This window comes from Battus philenor, unplaced genomic scaffold, assembly GCF_028537555.1.
Source record: "Battus philenor isolate CCGP_79_NKW_IND1 unplaced genomic scaffold, ilBatPhil1.0.hap1 SCAF_23, whole genome shotgun sequence".
NCBI classification, from domain to species: Eukaryota; Metazoa; Arthropoda; class Insecta; order Lepidoptera; family Papilionidae; genus Battus; species Battus philenor.
The window spans coordinates 12,494,231-12,508,544 of record NW_027181686.1 but is presented as its reverse complement, the minus strand read 5'-3'; the positions used below and the strand labels follow the sequence as shown (position 1 = coordinate 12,508,544).

Genomic DNA, 14,314 nt, shown 5'->3' with positions numbered 1-14,314 from the left:
TGCGTATATTTAAATACTTGTTCATACTACAACTGCTAGAATAGTATTGAAAGAAATGCTTCTCCTTCCAGATGCCGCCAACAACACTCACCGGTGACAGGTTGACATCAGGACAGCGGCTGTCGCACCCGCCGCCCGGTGATGAGGTGCTCATCACCGGATGCGCCGGGTACTTCCCCGATTCAGACTCAGTGATCCATCTACAGGAAAATCTGTTCAATAAGGTTAGTAATGACTAGAAAAATCTACGTCCATAAGCACCCAATGTACAATGCGATTAAAATAAGAAGAGGACGGGCTCTCGGCTAACTTCACTCATATAAGTACGGTCAGCATTAAATATATAAAATAAAAAAATAATAATAATTGTTTTTGTTGATTGTTTAATTTGTTCTACAATGAGCAAAAGAGGTAGTGTTTTACATCGGCGAGCTCGAGAGATTATCAGCAATGTTGATAAGTACTTCGAGGAAGAGAAAAAACGTGCCATTATGTTGTTGGACCAGTTAAAACAAGCAACAATTGTACCAGGGCCAGGTGGCAATATTCATATATCGCGTGATGTATTTGGAAGTTTCATTAAGCATTTGGAAACTGCTTCGAAGGTAACCGAGCGAGTGACTTTAGCCACTGGTATTATTTTTTAACATTGCTTTTTTGCACACTATACCAAGTTCCCGTTGTGACGTCACAACATGGCGCTAGGCCGGTCCTATTCTTATTTTAATCGCATTGTAAGGCATACAACCATAATAGCCACACTTTGCCGGAAAGTTGAAGATCGCAGTGTGTACATAGTACCTATCTTATGTACTACATACACACTGCTTACGTAATTAATGCATAAAGCGATTATAACACTGTACCCTGAGAATCGAAATTTCGACTTCAATTTCAAAATCTCATTCCTTCACCGCTAAGATACAACTGCTCAAGTTAGTTTTTGGTATTTTGATAAAAGAATAGGTTTTTTTAAATTTACACTCAAAAAAGGCAGCGCAGGCCACGCGGCGCGGACAAGAGGCAACTAATTTTATATCTGAATGAAGAATGAATTTTTAAATATAATAGTTTATACATAAATAGTAGTAAGGAACCGAGCGTGAAGGTAGCGTACCTGGAAAAACCGAGGGGTCGAAGACCAGTGGGTAGACCCAGGTGTCGCTGGATCGATCGCGTTGAGGCAGACTTGCGCGAATTGAATGTCAACCAACGGCAGACGATGGCGCAAGATAGAGGAAAGTGGAAGTCTCTCGCTTCGGAGGCCAAGACCCACTTTGGGTCACTGAGCTAGCGAAGTAGTAGTTATACATAAATATAGAGTATTTTTATGTCACAGGTCGATTTGATTTCCGGGGATGGCCGTCGTTGGAAACTAGCCCATCCAGAGATCCCACAGCGAACAGGAAAAATCAACAACATCAATAAATTCGACGCTTCCTTCTTCGGGGTCCATTTCAAACAGGCCCACACCATGGACCCTATGTGTAGGATCCTGCTGGAAAAGGCTTACGAGGCCGTTATTGACGCAGGTAAGGATTTCTTCATCACCTTTTATTCTTATTTATTTTACAAGTTTTGAATCACATCTAAGAAAGGGACTAATATATAGCTACTTTCGCTATGTAGCAGTAGTCGTGCAATGAAGTGCACGGCCCGCCAGCCCGCTGATAAACGTGTGCGGCAAACAATGCGGAACACAACTACCGCCGTTAATTTACTCAACACGTGTTTCAACCCTCCACGGGGTATTCCCAGGAGATGTTAGACCGACCAGTGCCAAACACCAAGACTTGGTTTTTGGCATTTATATAGGCTGGTAGGCAGTGCACTTCATTGCACGACTACTGCTGCATAGCGGTAGTAGCTATATATTAGTTCCTTTCTTAGTTAAGATGGACTTCCACAATGTAACTCCTGAACCTATTAGATATTTAATTAAACCATCAATATTATTTAAATTCGTAAAGTTTTCTATACATATTAAAAAAACATTATAAACCTTATAAGGGTTGTTCGAAAATCTTATATCTCCAAGCAGAAGCTCTACATAATAGGTCCCTATTTAATCTTAAAAAAACGTCGCCTCTCCTTTGGAAATAACAAGACAAATTGTGTTGCGAAATAAGGAAACCGAAGTATCTGAATTACAATGGAGAATACCCACTTGCCCCTCCACCCGGCACCCACACCCTCCGTCCTCCCGTAATGAGGGCAATTTATCTGATCCAGAAACTCTGAGGCCCTCGCCAGATTAAATTCACCGCAGCGATTGGAAGCATCGGTTTCTGGTCCACACGATAATTTCGCAATTGAACTTTTTTTTATACATTTAAATGCTTTTACTAGGGAATTGTTAAATGAAGAGAAAAAAGAATATACTTAACTTTTCCATTAATAACTTCATTGATCACTGATCTTATATTCGTTTATTTAGATACACCAGCAATACACATAAATTAACATTACATTAAAACATGTTTCTGATACGTGTTCTATTTTAAAAATCTACTAAAGACTATCTATCAAATGAAAATAAACTGATTGAATATAGGTTCAAGAGAAAAGTAATCGCATGTAAAAGGAAACATCTGGCTTGCGACTTTACACATCAAAACAGCTCTTAATTAGAAAATGTTTCCACCGGCGCGTAATCTTCTTCAAGGCTGTGTGCTTAAAAATAGCCATATAAAATTAAAAAACCTGTTATATATATACACTTATATATGGAAAGAACCGCGAAATATATCGACATTTAATAAGTTACTTTTACTAACATATCAAACAACTCCCCCATCTACTTTCTTCCGTCGTAAGTAAGAAAAGGACCAATATTTAGCCACTTCCGCACATGCAGTGGCAGTCGTGCAACACCTGTGTTTGTCACTAATCGGTGTAATAACTCCTGAAGATGCCCCGTGGAAAGGTGAAACACGTATTGAGTAATTTGGCGGTGGCGGTTGTGTGATTCGCATTGATTGCCGCATACGAATTTATCAGCGGGCTGGTAGTGCACTTTATTGCACGACTACCACTGCATGTGCGGAAGTGGCTAAATATTGGTCCTTTTCTTACTTACGATGGAAGAAAGTAGATGGGGGAGTTGTTTGGTGTATTAGTAAAAGTAACTTATTAAATGTCGATATCTCTCGCGGTTCTTTCTATATATAAGTATATATATATATATATATATATACATATACATATAACAGATTATTAATCTACTAGTACTTATATTTTTCTCTCGTGTAAAAAAATAATATCGTTTTTAAACATTACTATTTGCGGATCGCAGAAAATTTTAAATTTCGATATATGGGTCGCACTATCAAGAAGCTTGACCACCCCCGTTTTATAATGATATTAATTTTTATATTTAATTGACTTAATATAACTTAACATTTGACTTAAAGCAGTGTTAAAAAGAGTATCAAAAATTTATGTTAATTAACATTTAGAATAAAGCCTTTTATAAATACCATTACGAAAATATTTTAGTAAAGAGATTGATTCGCAAGTTAAGAAACATCCATTATTAAAATAACTTTGAAATCATCTCAGCTGTAAAAAATCTTCCATAACTTTTAGCAAAATTTCTCAACTGTATAAAGCGTAAGCAAATTCGTGAAGTCTACATTTTTAAGGTTATTACAATTTCTTACATCTGCTATTCGTTATTATAAGTAAAGATTGTTAGGGTTCCTTTGATAAAAAAATAATGATAAACCTTTCAAAAATTAAATATTTTATCGTCATTTACTTTAACATTACTCAACATTATCTGATTGACTGATTTCCAAGAAGACTAGATGGAAACAGCCTGCATCCTATATCCTACTGGGCTCACCTGCCCACAGTACATGCAACTTTAGTACGAAAAGGACCAATATTTAGCCACCTCCGCACATGCAGTGGTAGTCGTGCAACAAAGTGCACCGCCCGCCAGCCCGCTGATAAATGCGTATGCGGCAAACAATGCGAATTACACAACTGCCACCGTTAAATCACTCAACACGTGTTTCACCCCTCCACGGAGCATCTTCAGGAGTTATGTTACACCGATTAGTGCCAAACAAAGAGTCTTGTTGCACGACTACCACTGCATGTGCGGAAGTGGCTAAATATCGATTCTTTTCTTACATAGGATGAACTTCCGCAAAATAACGCCTGATTCCATTAAACATGCAACTTTACTTATATTTCTAATAAATTTTTAAATGACTCTTTAAAAGTGAACTCTCAGACAACTCTACTAATCATATATTTAATTATAAAATTTATTTCATATTTACATTAAAAATACGAAAATTTTTTGAAGAAGAAAAAAATGTACCGTAGTGCATATTAACATCTCTTCATTATTGTCCAACAAATTTGAAATGCGTGTTGATCTTAATTTTAGTAATAGTTCCACTAATGGGCAAAGGTTCTTTATATATTACCTTAAAAACCTGTAGGAAGAGGAACAAAGGTAGCAGTGGACATGTTACAGATAATATAATGATAAAGACTAAGTGAGTTTTTAAAAGTAAAACGCAAAATTCTGTAACACCACTACCAAAGATCGCCATGCGGTTTTGTGATGCCCGAATCTAGTTTCTTCTTTCAATCCTATGTCGTTTTGCTCGTAATAAGAACCTTGTCCAACGCCATTTCCATACGAGCAATTCTTCAAGCTATGTGATCTTGACTCTTCTACGGATCCACTCATTTTTGATTCCATCTCACAATGAAGCTCCCTTCAAAACTCACTTTATCTCACTCTCAAAAGTGTATAAGAATGGAGAGGCAAGTCTCATCAAGTCATATTTTATTAAGGATTCATTACAAACAATGTACGATTTGAATGGAACCCGGTCGGAAGGATCCAAACAAAGGACCTTCTATCAGAGAATCCATTAAAAGTTTAACACTGACAGTAATTATAACTAAATTTCGTCACAGGGAACGTTTCTGGGCGCCGGTGGAATTTTAATTTGCTCATTAAACAAGTGAACCCAATATATATTCTATATTAAGTACTTTATTATTGTTTGAAATTAATAAAGTAATCAATTATATGAAATATAAATAATTAAAGTATACATTAGAATCTTATCTATATATGTGTACGATTTTTAGGTGACGACTTTCTTAAGATTGTGGTCATATGTCTGTGTGTATTTATATATATATATATATATGCTGCCAATTAATGTACGGTATTCCTAATCTAAGAATCAATATATTACGAAATAAACAGAACCTGGTGGTAAAGAACAGAACTGACATATGCGATTGTATGTCGCGGATTCGATTCCCGGCATACAATAATATATATTTCGCACTTTATAATTAATATATTTTTGCTGACAATTGACCTACACATTCAACCCTCTAAATGTTAATGTTTATATATATATATATATATATATATAGATATATGTGTGTATGTGTGTGTGTATGTATAAGTCATAGAATTGTTATCTTCAACGTCTTTCACACAGGACTCAATCCCAAAGAACTGCGCAACACAAAGACAGGAGTGTTCATCGGTGCCTGTTTCTCTGAATCCGAGAAAACATGGTTCTACGAGAAGATGCAGGTCAACGGATTTGGTGTCACCGGGTAAGTTACTATACTATCATCATCATCCACTGCTGGAATATTAAACTAACTCCACGAACACTGATTCACATCGTCACCCGGTGATGTGCCGTTTCGCTTGTTATCGCAGCAGCAGGTGACGAAGATCGCTACTGAAATACCGCTGGCAGGTAATTTCTCGGTACGACGCCAGGTGTAAAGGATGAACATCTATAGTCCGTACTCATCTCGCCACTGCCAGCTGCAGTGAAATATGCAATTAAACGAGGAACGTACAATAGAGCCCGCATAACTTTTTGATGTCGCGCCGTCAGCCCCGACTAGTTCGTTTGCAGAGTTCGTTCTTGGTTCCCGACGGTCTTTCTTATGTCAGATCTTTCTTCATTTGTCAAAATGTAATAAGACGCATGCAAACTTACTCTCCAAACAAACAAGTCAACGAATATAATTTTTGATTTTAATGTAAAGATTTCAAAGTTTAAAGTTTTAAAAGGAAGCCAGGTGAGGACGGTAACTAATTTAAATAATGGACGTTGGAATAAATTGAAGATGTTTCGTCTTTCCATTTTGTTTGCTTATATTTTATTTATATAACTTAATTATTTAAATTATGTGTACTATTCAATCTTCAATGATTGACAACAATGATTAGTGATTGTTTTGTAAAACCTTCATCTAAGCCCCTTTTTATTGACTTTTTTATAATACATTACAATCACTTATTATTTTTGTATACTAGAATGAAATGTAGGGACATATATTTGCCTATCGTTCAACATACGTATATATTTTATTTTTATTATGTCGTTTATGTTTTAGGTTAATATGTAGTTATTTTATATGCATTATAAGTATATAGCACAAGCTGTCCGATGGCAGATTTTGGGTTTTAAATTTAAATTTTTTCGTTACCGTTAGACCAGTGTTTCTGAACTTTAAGCCCACGCCCACAGGGGGGTAGTTTGATTGTTAATATCTCACTAACAAATAGAATGGGAAGTGAATAATAAAATTTATAAAAAAGTAATAAAGCGCTCTTTCAACTTCGTTTTTATTAGCAAATATAAAGAGTCAGATGAGTTGTACTTATAAACAGTTGTAAAGATTGTAAAGATGCGTTTACATAACGATTTTTAATTTTTTTTTATCATCTTGATTAAAAAATTTCTACGTGTTTTACTTTGTTTACTTTCGAAAAATTATGTGGAGATTGTTTTACCAGGTTCCAGATCAAGATGTAGAAGTTCTAACATCTACTTCAATTACAGATGTTCACGTGCTATGTTGGCTAACCGCATCTCCTATTGGTTGGGAGCGACCGGTCCTTCGTACACCGTGGACTCGGCCTGCTCCAGCTCCTTGTACGCTCTAGAACATGCCTTCAGAGCCATCCGCGATGGACACTGCGATGCAGCTATAGTTGGAGGTTCTAACCTCTGTTTACATCCTTACGTGTCCTTGCAGTTTTCAAGGTAAAATAAATACATTTAAAAAACTTTTAAGTTAAACGATTTTTTGATACCCATATTGTGGTGGTTGTGGAAAAATATATACCTAGTCCGCCATATTGGAACGGCCTCCATGTTGAATTTTAAATTTTGACATAATCATCGTGTTTCACTAGTGTAGCCCTTTCATTTGATACCCATGTTGTGGTGGTTGTGGAAAAATATGTACCTAGTCCGCCATATTGGAACGGCGTCCATTTTGATCCAAATAAACAAATTCCGTACGGGTCGAACTAAATAAAACCGTTTAATATAGAAATCTTTGTACTACGTTTTCACTGATTAAACTGCAATAATGCAATAAAAACTATTTGAGATTTGTATAGAAAGAGTAAGAAGCTCTAAAATCACTTCACGTCCAAAATATATTATTACAATATCTGAAGATCTTAAAAAATGTGTTGCCGGTGATGACATATGGATCCGAGACGTGATCACCTACAACAGGCCCGGAATAGAGACGGCTATGGTCATAGCCCCCATCCCTCGTTTTTGGAGGCCCCCTCATTCCCCTATTTTAAATCTATGACATTGACAGTTTCAAATGATTTTTTAGTACATGTTTTATTAGCCTTCTCTTTCACAAGTTCATTTAATATATCTTCTTTCATTTACATTCTCTTGTATACTATTGTATTTCATTCAAAATTCTTACACAGATCGCTTTAATTTAGTTCACATAATTTAATTTTATTATTATTACTTTAAGCAGTATTGTAATAATCTGTGGCGGATTTCATTATTTTCCATTATGGAGGCAATAGTGCCATTTTACACCCTTACATCCGGCTCTACTTTCCACTGCCTTATTTCGTTACAACGTGACACCATCAGGACTCTAAGGAACCTTATCAACGAGGACTTCACCATCACGTGAATGTCAATCAAGATCCTTAACGATACAAATATAGTGTGAACACTAAAACAGATATAACCGTTTGTGTTAGTATATTACGTCTAGTATGGTAGGGAATAAACTAAAAAATAATACAATAACAAAGTAACTTCCTCTTAATTGAGACAAACTGTTAATATATTTTCTTGTAGCAAATGAATTTAAACTTAAATTACTACCTTATAATCTAGATTCTAATTTCTGAATATCTAATAAAGAGTAGATACAACATATAAATTTTTAAAAAAATAATCTCTGAATGACGTCACTAAACTGTGTTGTACTTTTCTAGGTTGGGAGTATTGTCATTGGACGGCAAGTGTAAGAGTTTCGACAACAGCGCGAATGGATACGCCCGCTCCGAGGCCATTGTGGTTTGCTTCCTGCAAAAAGCAAAAGATTCCAGAAGGTTCGATATAAAACAAAGTATTATAAAAACCATAATATATCTTAAATTAAGAAAAGGACCAATATTTAGCCAGAGATGACTCTGTGTTGGCACTAATCGGTGTAACATAACTCCTGAAGATGCCCCCTTGTAGGGGTGAAACACGTGTTGAGTGATTTGACGGTGGCAGTTGTGTAATTTGCATTGTTTGCCGCATACGCATTTATCAGCGGGCTGGCGGGCGGTGCACTTTATTGCACGACTACCACTGCATGTGCGGAAGTGGCTAAATATTGGTCCTTTTCTTACTTAGGATGGACTTCCGCAAAGTAACGCCTGATTTCATTAAATATATCTTAAATTGTTCTCTACCTATTCTTATACTATTTATCATCATAATTTTACCCGCATGACGTTTACAACTGGACACATGCATTCATATTAAATTTCCATTAGAACATTTTACATCGGTCTGCGTTCAGCGCCAGTAAGGTTGTAACAAAATATCAAGCACGTAGGAAAACCCTAGAATAGTATCTTTGGAAAATATAGCCTAAGACGTTCCGTCCAAGGACACCTTACGTTCAGCCAATGAAACACTAGTCCTGGAAGCCTCTAAATTTAGTGAAATAAAGAATGTTACAAGCATAGGTCGCGAGATTGATTCCCAGGATACATATATATATAAATAGGATTGCAACTGCTCAGAAACATGTTTCCACCTGCCCAGCGCTACAATTACAGTATATATCGATAGATATATACTGTAATATATATATATACCGATAAGTAGTATATAGTATATATATATATACCTTTGGCGAAGCCTACAGGCATCTATGAACTGAAACAACGACGGCAAAAAACCTATAGGTTCCACTCTTCAAAGCTTATGCACTTATAACTAAACATCCTGTATAATATTACTTTATTAATTAACAACAACGAGAATATCCGACGAAACTATGATACTCGGAAAAACTTAGTGTTTGTGATTGCATTGTTTAGATCAAAGTTATGTTTTGTTTGTAACATTGATATAAATAAAAAAGTAATTGAGTATAGATTCGTTACGGGAAGGCTTTTTGGTTAAGATAAAGCGATTACGGTATATCCGATTAAAGATACCTTTAACAGAAATTATGGGGGAAGCGAAGCGTGAATGGAGGTTTCTAAGGTTTATATTAAGCAATTTTCGATTTCCTATATCAAACTCGGTGAAAAGAGGCAAAATTAAAAAAAAATAAACACAAAAATCATCTTCTTCTTTCACAGAGTATACGCTCAAGTTCTCCACGCTAAAACCAATTGCGACGGCTACAAGGAACAGGGTATAACATACCCAGCTGGTCAGATCCAGAAGTTGCTGCTCAACGAGTTTTATGAGGAATGCTCCATTCCTCCCTCCACCTTAGAGTTTGTTGAGGCACATGGCACTGGTGAGTAAAAAAAAATTAAACAAAAAAAAGTTTGTACTATATTAACACGTTCACTGCGGCTTGAGGTCGATTCAGCCTCATGGTAAACTTTGCACTGTTGCGGCGCGTAAAACTCGTGTTTTCTCTCTAGTGCGGCGGCTGTTTACACTCAACCGTATGAGGTATGACAAAGACAAATATAGCTTTCTTTATGTCTGCGAAGCATTGACTCAATTTTGTAAAAAAATATTGATGAACATGAGGCAGAAAAGGCCTCAACCGCACTACTACGAAATTCAGCTTGAGGTTGATTCGACCTCAGCCGCACCAGCTGAAAGTTCTCAAAATTGGGCCCGCAGTGAACGTGTTAAAAAAATAATAAATGTTAATTTTCAAATACTACTTCACGTATGCACGCCCAGTATGATGAAACTTTACAAATATAAAACACATGTGAACAAATCTTTATACGGTGAATAAAATGATTTTATTTGAAAAGTGTTTCTATATGTGACATTATATCTCTTTAGATAGCATTTGAAAATTATCTGAATTGTTTTATTTATTTATTTACTTTATAGGAGATAGACAGTAACAAAAGGCAGTAAGAAAGTACAAACATTGAAGCTTAGAAATATAAAATTAGTTACAGTTGTTACCTTATAACTATCTCACTGAGAACACATAATGATTTATAGTCAAACATTATTAATATTTAATTATTATTATTATTATTATTAAGATTATTAATATTAATATACAATTAAGCAATGATAGCCCAGCGCTAGGGCTGACAATTGCGAACGTAGGTAGCAGATTCGATGCCCGAGATACAATATTAAATAATTCACAATTTGTAAACAAATTTCCAAAGGGGGCAGGGTCCTCTGCATACCATAATACCACACTGTGATTATATATCTTTAGCCGTCTATAAAACAAAGATAATCGATACAAAATAGGCGTGTTTATAAAATACAATGATATAGGCATAACTATTAAAATTCTTATATCGACTAAAAACAAAAATATTTAATTTGAAAATGTAAATATGCGTTTACATGTAAATAAATTTTTAAGCCATATCTTTACAATAAACAATTCAATCATATAATCAAAATCATACATAAATATTTATTAGCATTTATATTTACAATCGTAAATAGGTAATTTTAATATAAGTCTAATTCTATTACAAATCAAAAATAAAAAAGTATGTTTATTCTAATAAAAAGAACTTCCATTATTATTGAAATGTCAATTAAAATCTTAAATGTTTTCTTAGGTTTCGTTTTTATCAATTCAACCATCGTACTTCATATGTTTGGAAGTGATCTACATTGTTTTACTATCAATCAAGGCAACCATACGCCACGTTGGCGGACGTCATACATGTGTAGTTGATAACTTAATATAAACTTTAACTTGACAGGTACCAAAGTTGGAGATCCAGAAGAGCTTAGAGCTATCGACGAAGTGTTCTGTACAGGACGATCAGAACCACTTATGATAGGTTCAATCAAATCTAACTTAGGGCACAGTGAGCCTGCCTCGGGTCTTTGCTCTATTGCTAAAGTAAGTTTGGATGCCTGTAAAATTCATCACTTAAGTTGAGTTAAGTCCTTTACTTAATATAGACTATAACCAAATATAAATTGAGTCTTTAAAACTAGAGAGGTTTCTTTTAGACAAGCATACAGAAACACTTCTGCAATTATTAAAGAGCTTTCCAAAGACAATAAGTTACTGGTACTAATCAAAAAATACTTCCATCTACTTTCTTTCATCGAACAACACGCATAGATTCACGACATCCGTACACGGTTGAAATTCCTTCCACCATCACTAAGAGTTTTGCTTACACTTTTATAGTGCGAACAGATAAGAAGTGAAACAACCTACCAATGTCATTGTTTTCAACTTTAACTTAGGAGTGTTCAAGACAAGAGTGGATAGGTTTCTATACAAGCATTAAGCATCATAGACCTCGTCATCGATTAATATCAGGCGAGACAGAGGTCAAAAAACTTTGGCTGTAAACGATAAAAGAAAAGCTACCAATAAAGATTTCCAACAAGATCGAATACCAGAGGCTATCAACGTATTTCGAAGACTTTGAAAGGGTTATTTGATCATCTGGTGAATGGATATTCTACACCGCACTTCATTGCTAATAGCACACTCTGTATTGCAAGCCACTACGAACCCAATTTTTTTAAATCATTCTTTCGTGTTCTAATTCAAATTTGGACACCTATTTGAATTCAGATACCATCAGTGATGTGGTCGCTGCTATTGTGTTAGGGTCGTGTGAATTGTAAATGCTTTTTGTACATATGTGACCATCTATATATAAATGTATGTGTATGTCCGTCTATCTGTATCTGTAAAATTTAGTAAATTTTGAGGTATATCTCTAGAAAGATTTTCCAAAGAAAAAAAATTTAACACTACGTTTGAGACATCAAAACTGCCTTTTTGTTGACACGTGAACGTGTACTAACATATAAATTTAACTACAATTTTCGTTTATAGCTCTGCATTGCATACACAACTGGCTACATTCCACCCAATTTGAACTACATAGTTCCACGAGAAGGTGTGGAAGCCCTGGCTGAGGGTCGCTTGAAGGTGATCACGGAGAAGCAGCCCTGGAACCGCGGCATGTCCGGTGTCAACAGCTTTGGCTTTGGAGGCGCAAACGCTCACGTCCTCTTGAAAAACTTCGCTAGAGACAAGGTCAGTAACTACAATTGTTCAAGTCATTATTTATCTAATATATAAAATTCTCGTGTCACGGTGTTCGAACTTGAACTCCTCTGAAACGATTTGACTGATTTTTACCAAATTTAATATGCGTATTCAGTAGGTCTGAGAATCGGCTACTATCTATTTTCTACACCCCTAAGTGATAAGGGATGTTCACACTTAATTTTTTTTTAACGAAATTTTTTGTTTTTATTTTATTATGATACAGCATACAAAAACACATACAACCCCAAATTCTCACCCCTCTACGATCAACCCTTATCTTACATTTGTTAATTAAAAACTTTATTTTTTTTTGCAAAACAACTTTTGCGGGATCAGCTAGTATATATATATCTTACGTATTAAAAATAGCTTTTTTTTCTACATAGATACTTGTAAATAAAATCATTGAATTATTTATTTATTTAATTTCATTTGTTTCAAGTTATTTCGCACTAGAATAATATACAGTGACGTGTTATCGGAAGAAAAACTAATTTTAAATTAAATTAAAATTTCACAAAAATAAATATGTTCACTATTGTAAATCAACTTTAAGTTTAACTTAAGATCTGAGAGGTGGCCCACAATAAACAAATCCATTTTAAAATGTTGACTATTATTATTGTATTGTATTTCTTAATATATAAAATTAATTTCAGGTAAACAATGGAATGCCATCTGATGACCTGCCTAGATTGGTGTGCGTGTCAGGAAGAACCGAATCAGCCGTATCAAGAATCCTAAACGATTTGGAGTCCAAGACAGTGGATGTAGAACTAATCCGATTAATACATTCAATACATAACGACGACATCACGGGACACGTTGTACGTGGATATACATTGCTGGGTAATTTCTCGATTTATTTATCTTTTTCAATAAAATAGCGGACATGTATATGGAACACCATATTGAAAAGGTGAAGGTTGTCTGTCCAAGACAGTTATACAAGGATAGAAAGGCCTATGCTCTTAAGGCTTTAATGGTGATGAACTTGTAAAGTTATTTAATTGTTTATAAATATTTATACGTATTGAACATTTTTAATTTCTATCATATGTCTAAATAAATGTAATGACGACGTGTGTGTTCTTGATATCAGACATGAGCATGATAGCGGAATGACACTTATAATACTATTACAAGTTCGATTCCTGGATACACTCTTGTGAATAATTCAAACTTCATTTTCTTCTTTTCCTCCCCCAAAGATAGTCCAGAAAACCGGTCCTGCGCTTTCCGCATCCAGCTAGCTTCCTGAGACCTTCACTATGTCATCGATATACCTAGCGAAGAGGGCCTATCCACGCCACGTTTACTGGCTAATGGTCGTCACTCGAAAGCCTTTCGGCTGGAACGGCCATCTGTTGCACGAGAGATGCCATCCCCCCCCCCCTCCCGCCCCCCACTGCCACTTTAGACAAGCAATTGTTCCAATTACATCAGTGATTTGTTTCTTCTTCTATGGATCTTCTCGTTTCAGATCACATAATAGTTAATACATTTGATAATTTACCAAAGTGCATTGATTATATAGGATTGCCACTGCACATAAGCATGTTTAAAGAGGATGGGCAGCGTCTTCTGCGTACCATAATCCAATACAACAATTGCGATCTCGTCTGCCAAGTGTGGCGATTAAGGTTTATCCCCCCCACCCCACCCCCATAGATAACTTTGTGGCGTGCATATCGCGCGCCACTCGCTAACCGCTCCGCCTTTGGACCGCGCCTCGAAAAACGCGTTGCCTAGCAACAAGCTCTTA

The 14,314-nt window shown here is 35.6% G+C and overlaps 1 protein-coding gene across 1 annotated transcript in view; it reads left to right on the top strand.

The window, feature by feature from the left end:
- LOC137924307 (fatty acid synthase-like) overlaps positions 1–14,314 on the top strand; it is a 48,427-nt gene that overhangs the window by 4,013 nt on the left and 30,100 nt on the right. Inside the window, exons 2-10 of the mRNA XM_068767697.1 lie at positions 72–224; positions 1,340–1,532; positions 5,487–5,607; positions 6,855–7,058; positions 8,282–8,398; positions 9,653–9,816; positions 11,228–11,370; positions 12,331–12,534; positions 13,209–13,398. Of these exons, the coding sequence (XP_068623798.1) occupies positions 72–224; positions 1,340–1,532; positions 5,487–5,607; positions 6,855–7,058; positions 8,282–8,398; positions 9,653–9,816; positions 11,228–11,370; positions 12,331–12,534; positions 13,209–13,398 (1,489 nt within the window). The remainder of the gene's footprint in view (positions 1–71; positions 225–1,339; positions 1,533–5,486; positions 5,608–6,854; positions 7,059–8,281; positions 8,399–9,652; positions 9,817–11,227; positions 11,371–12,330; positions 12,535–13,208; positions 13,399–14,314) is intronic.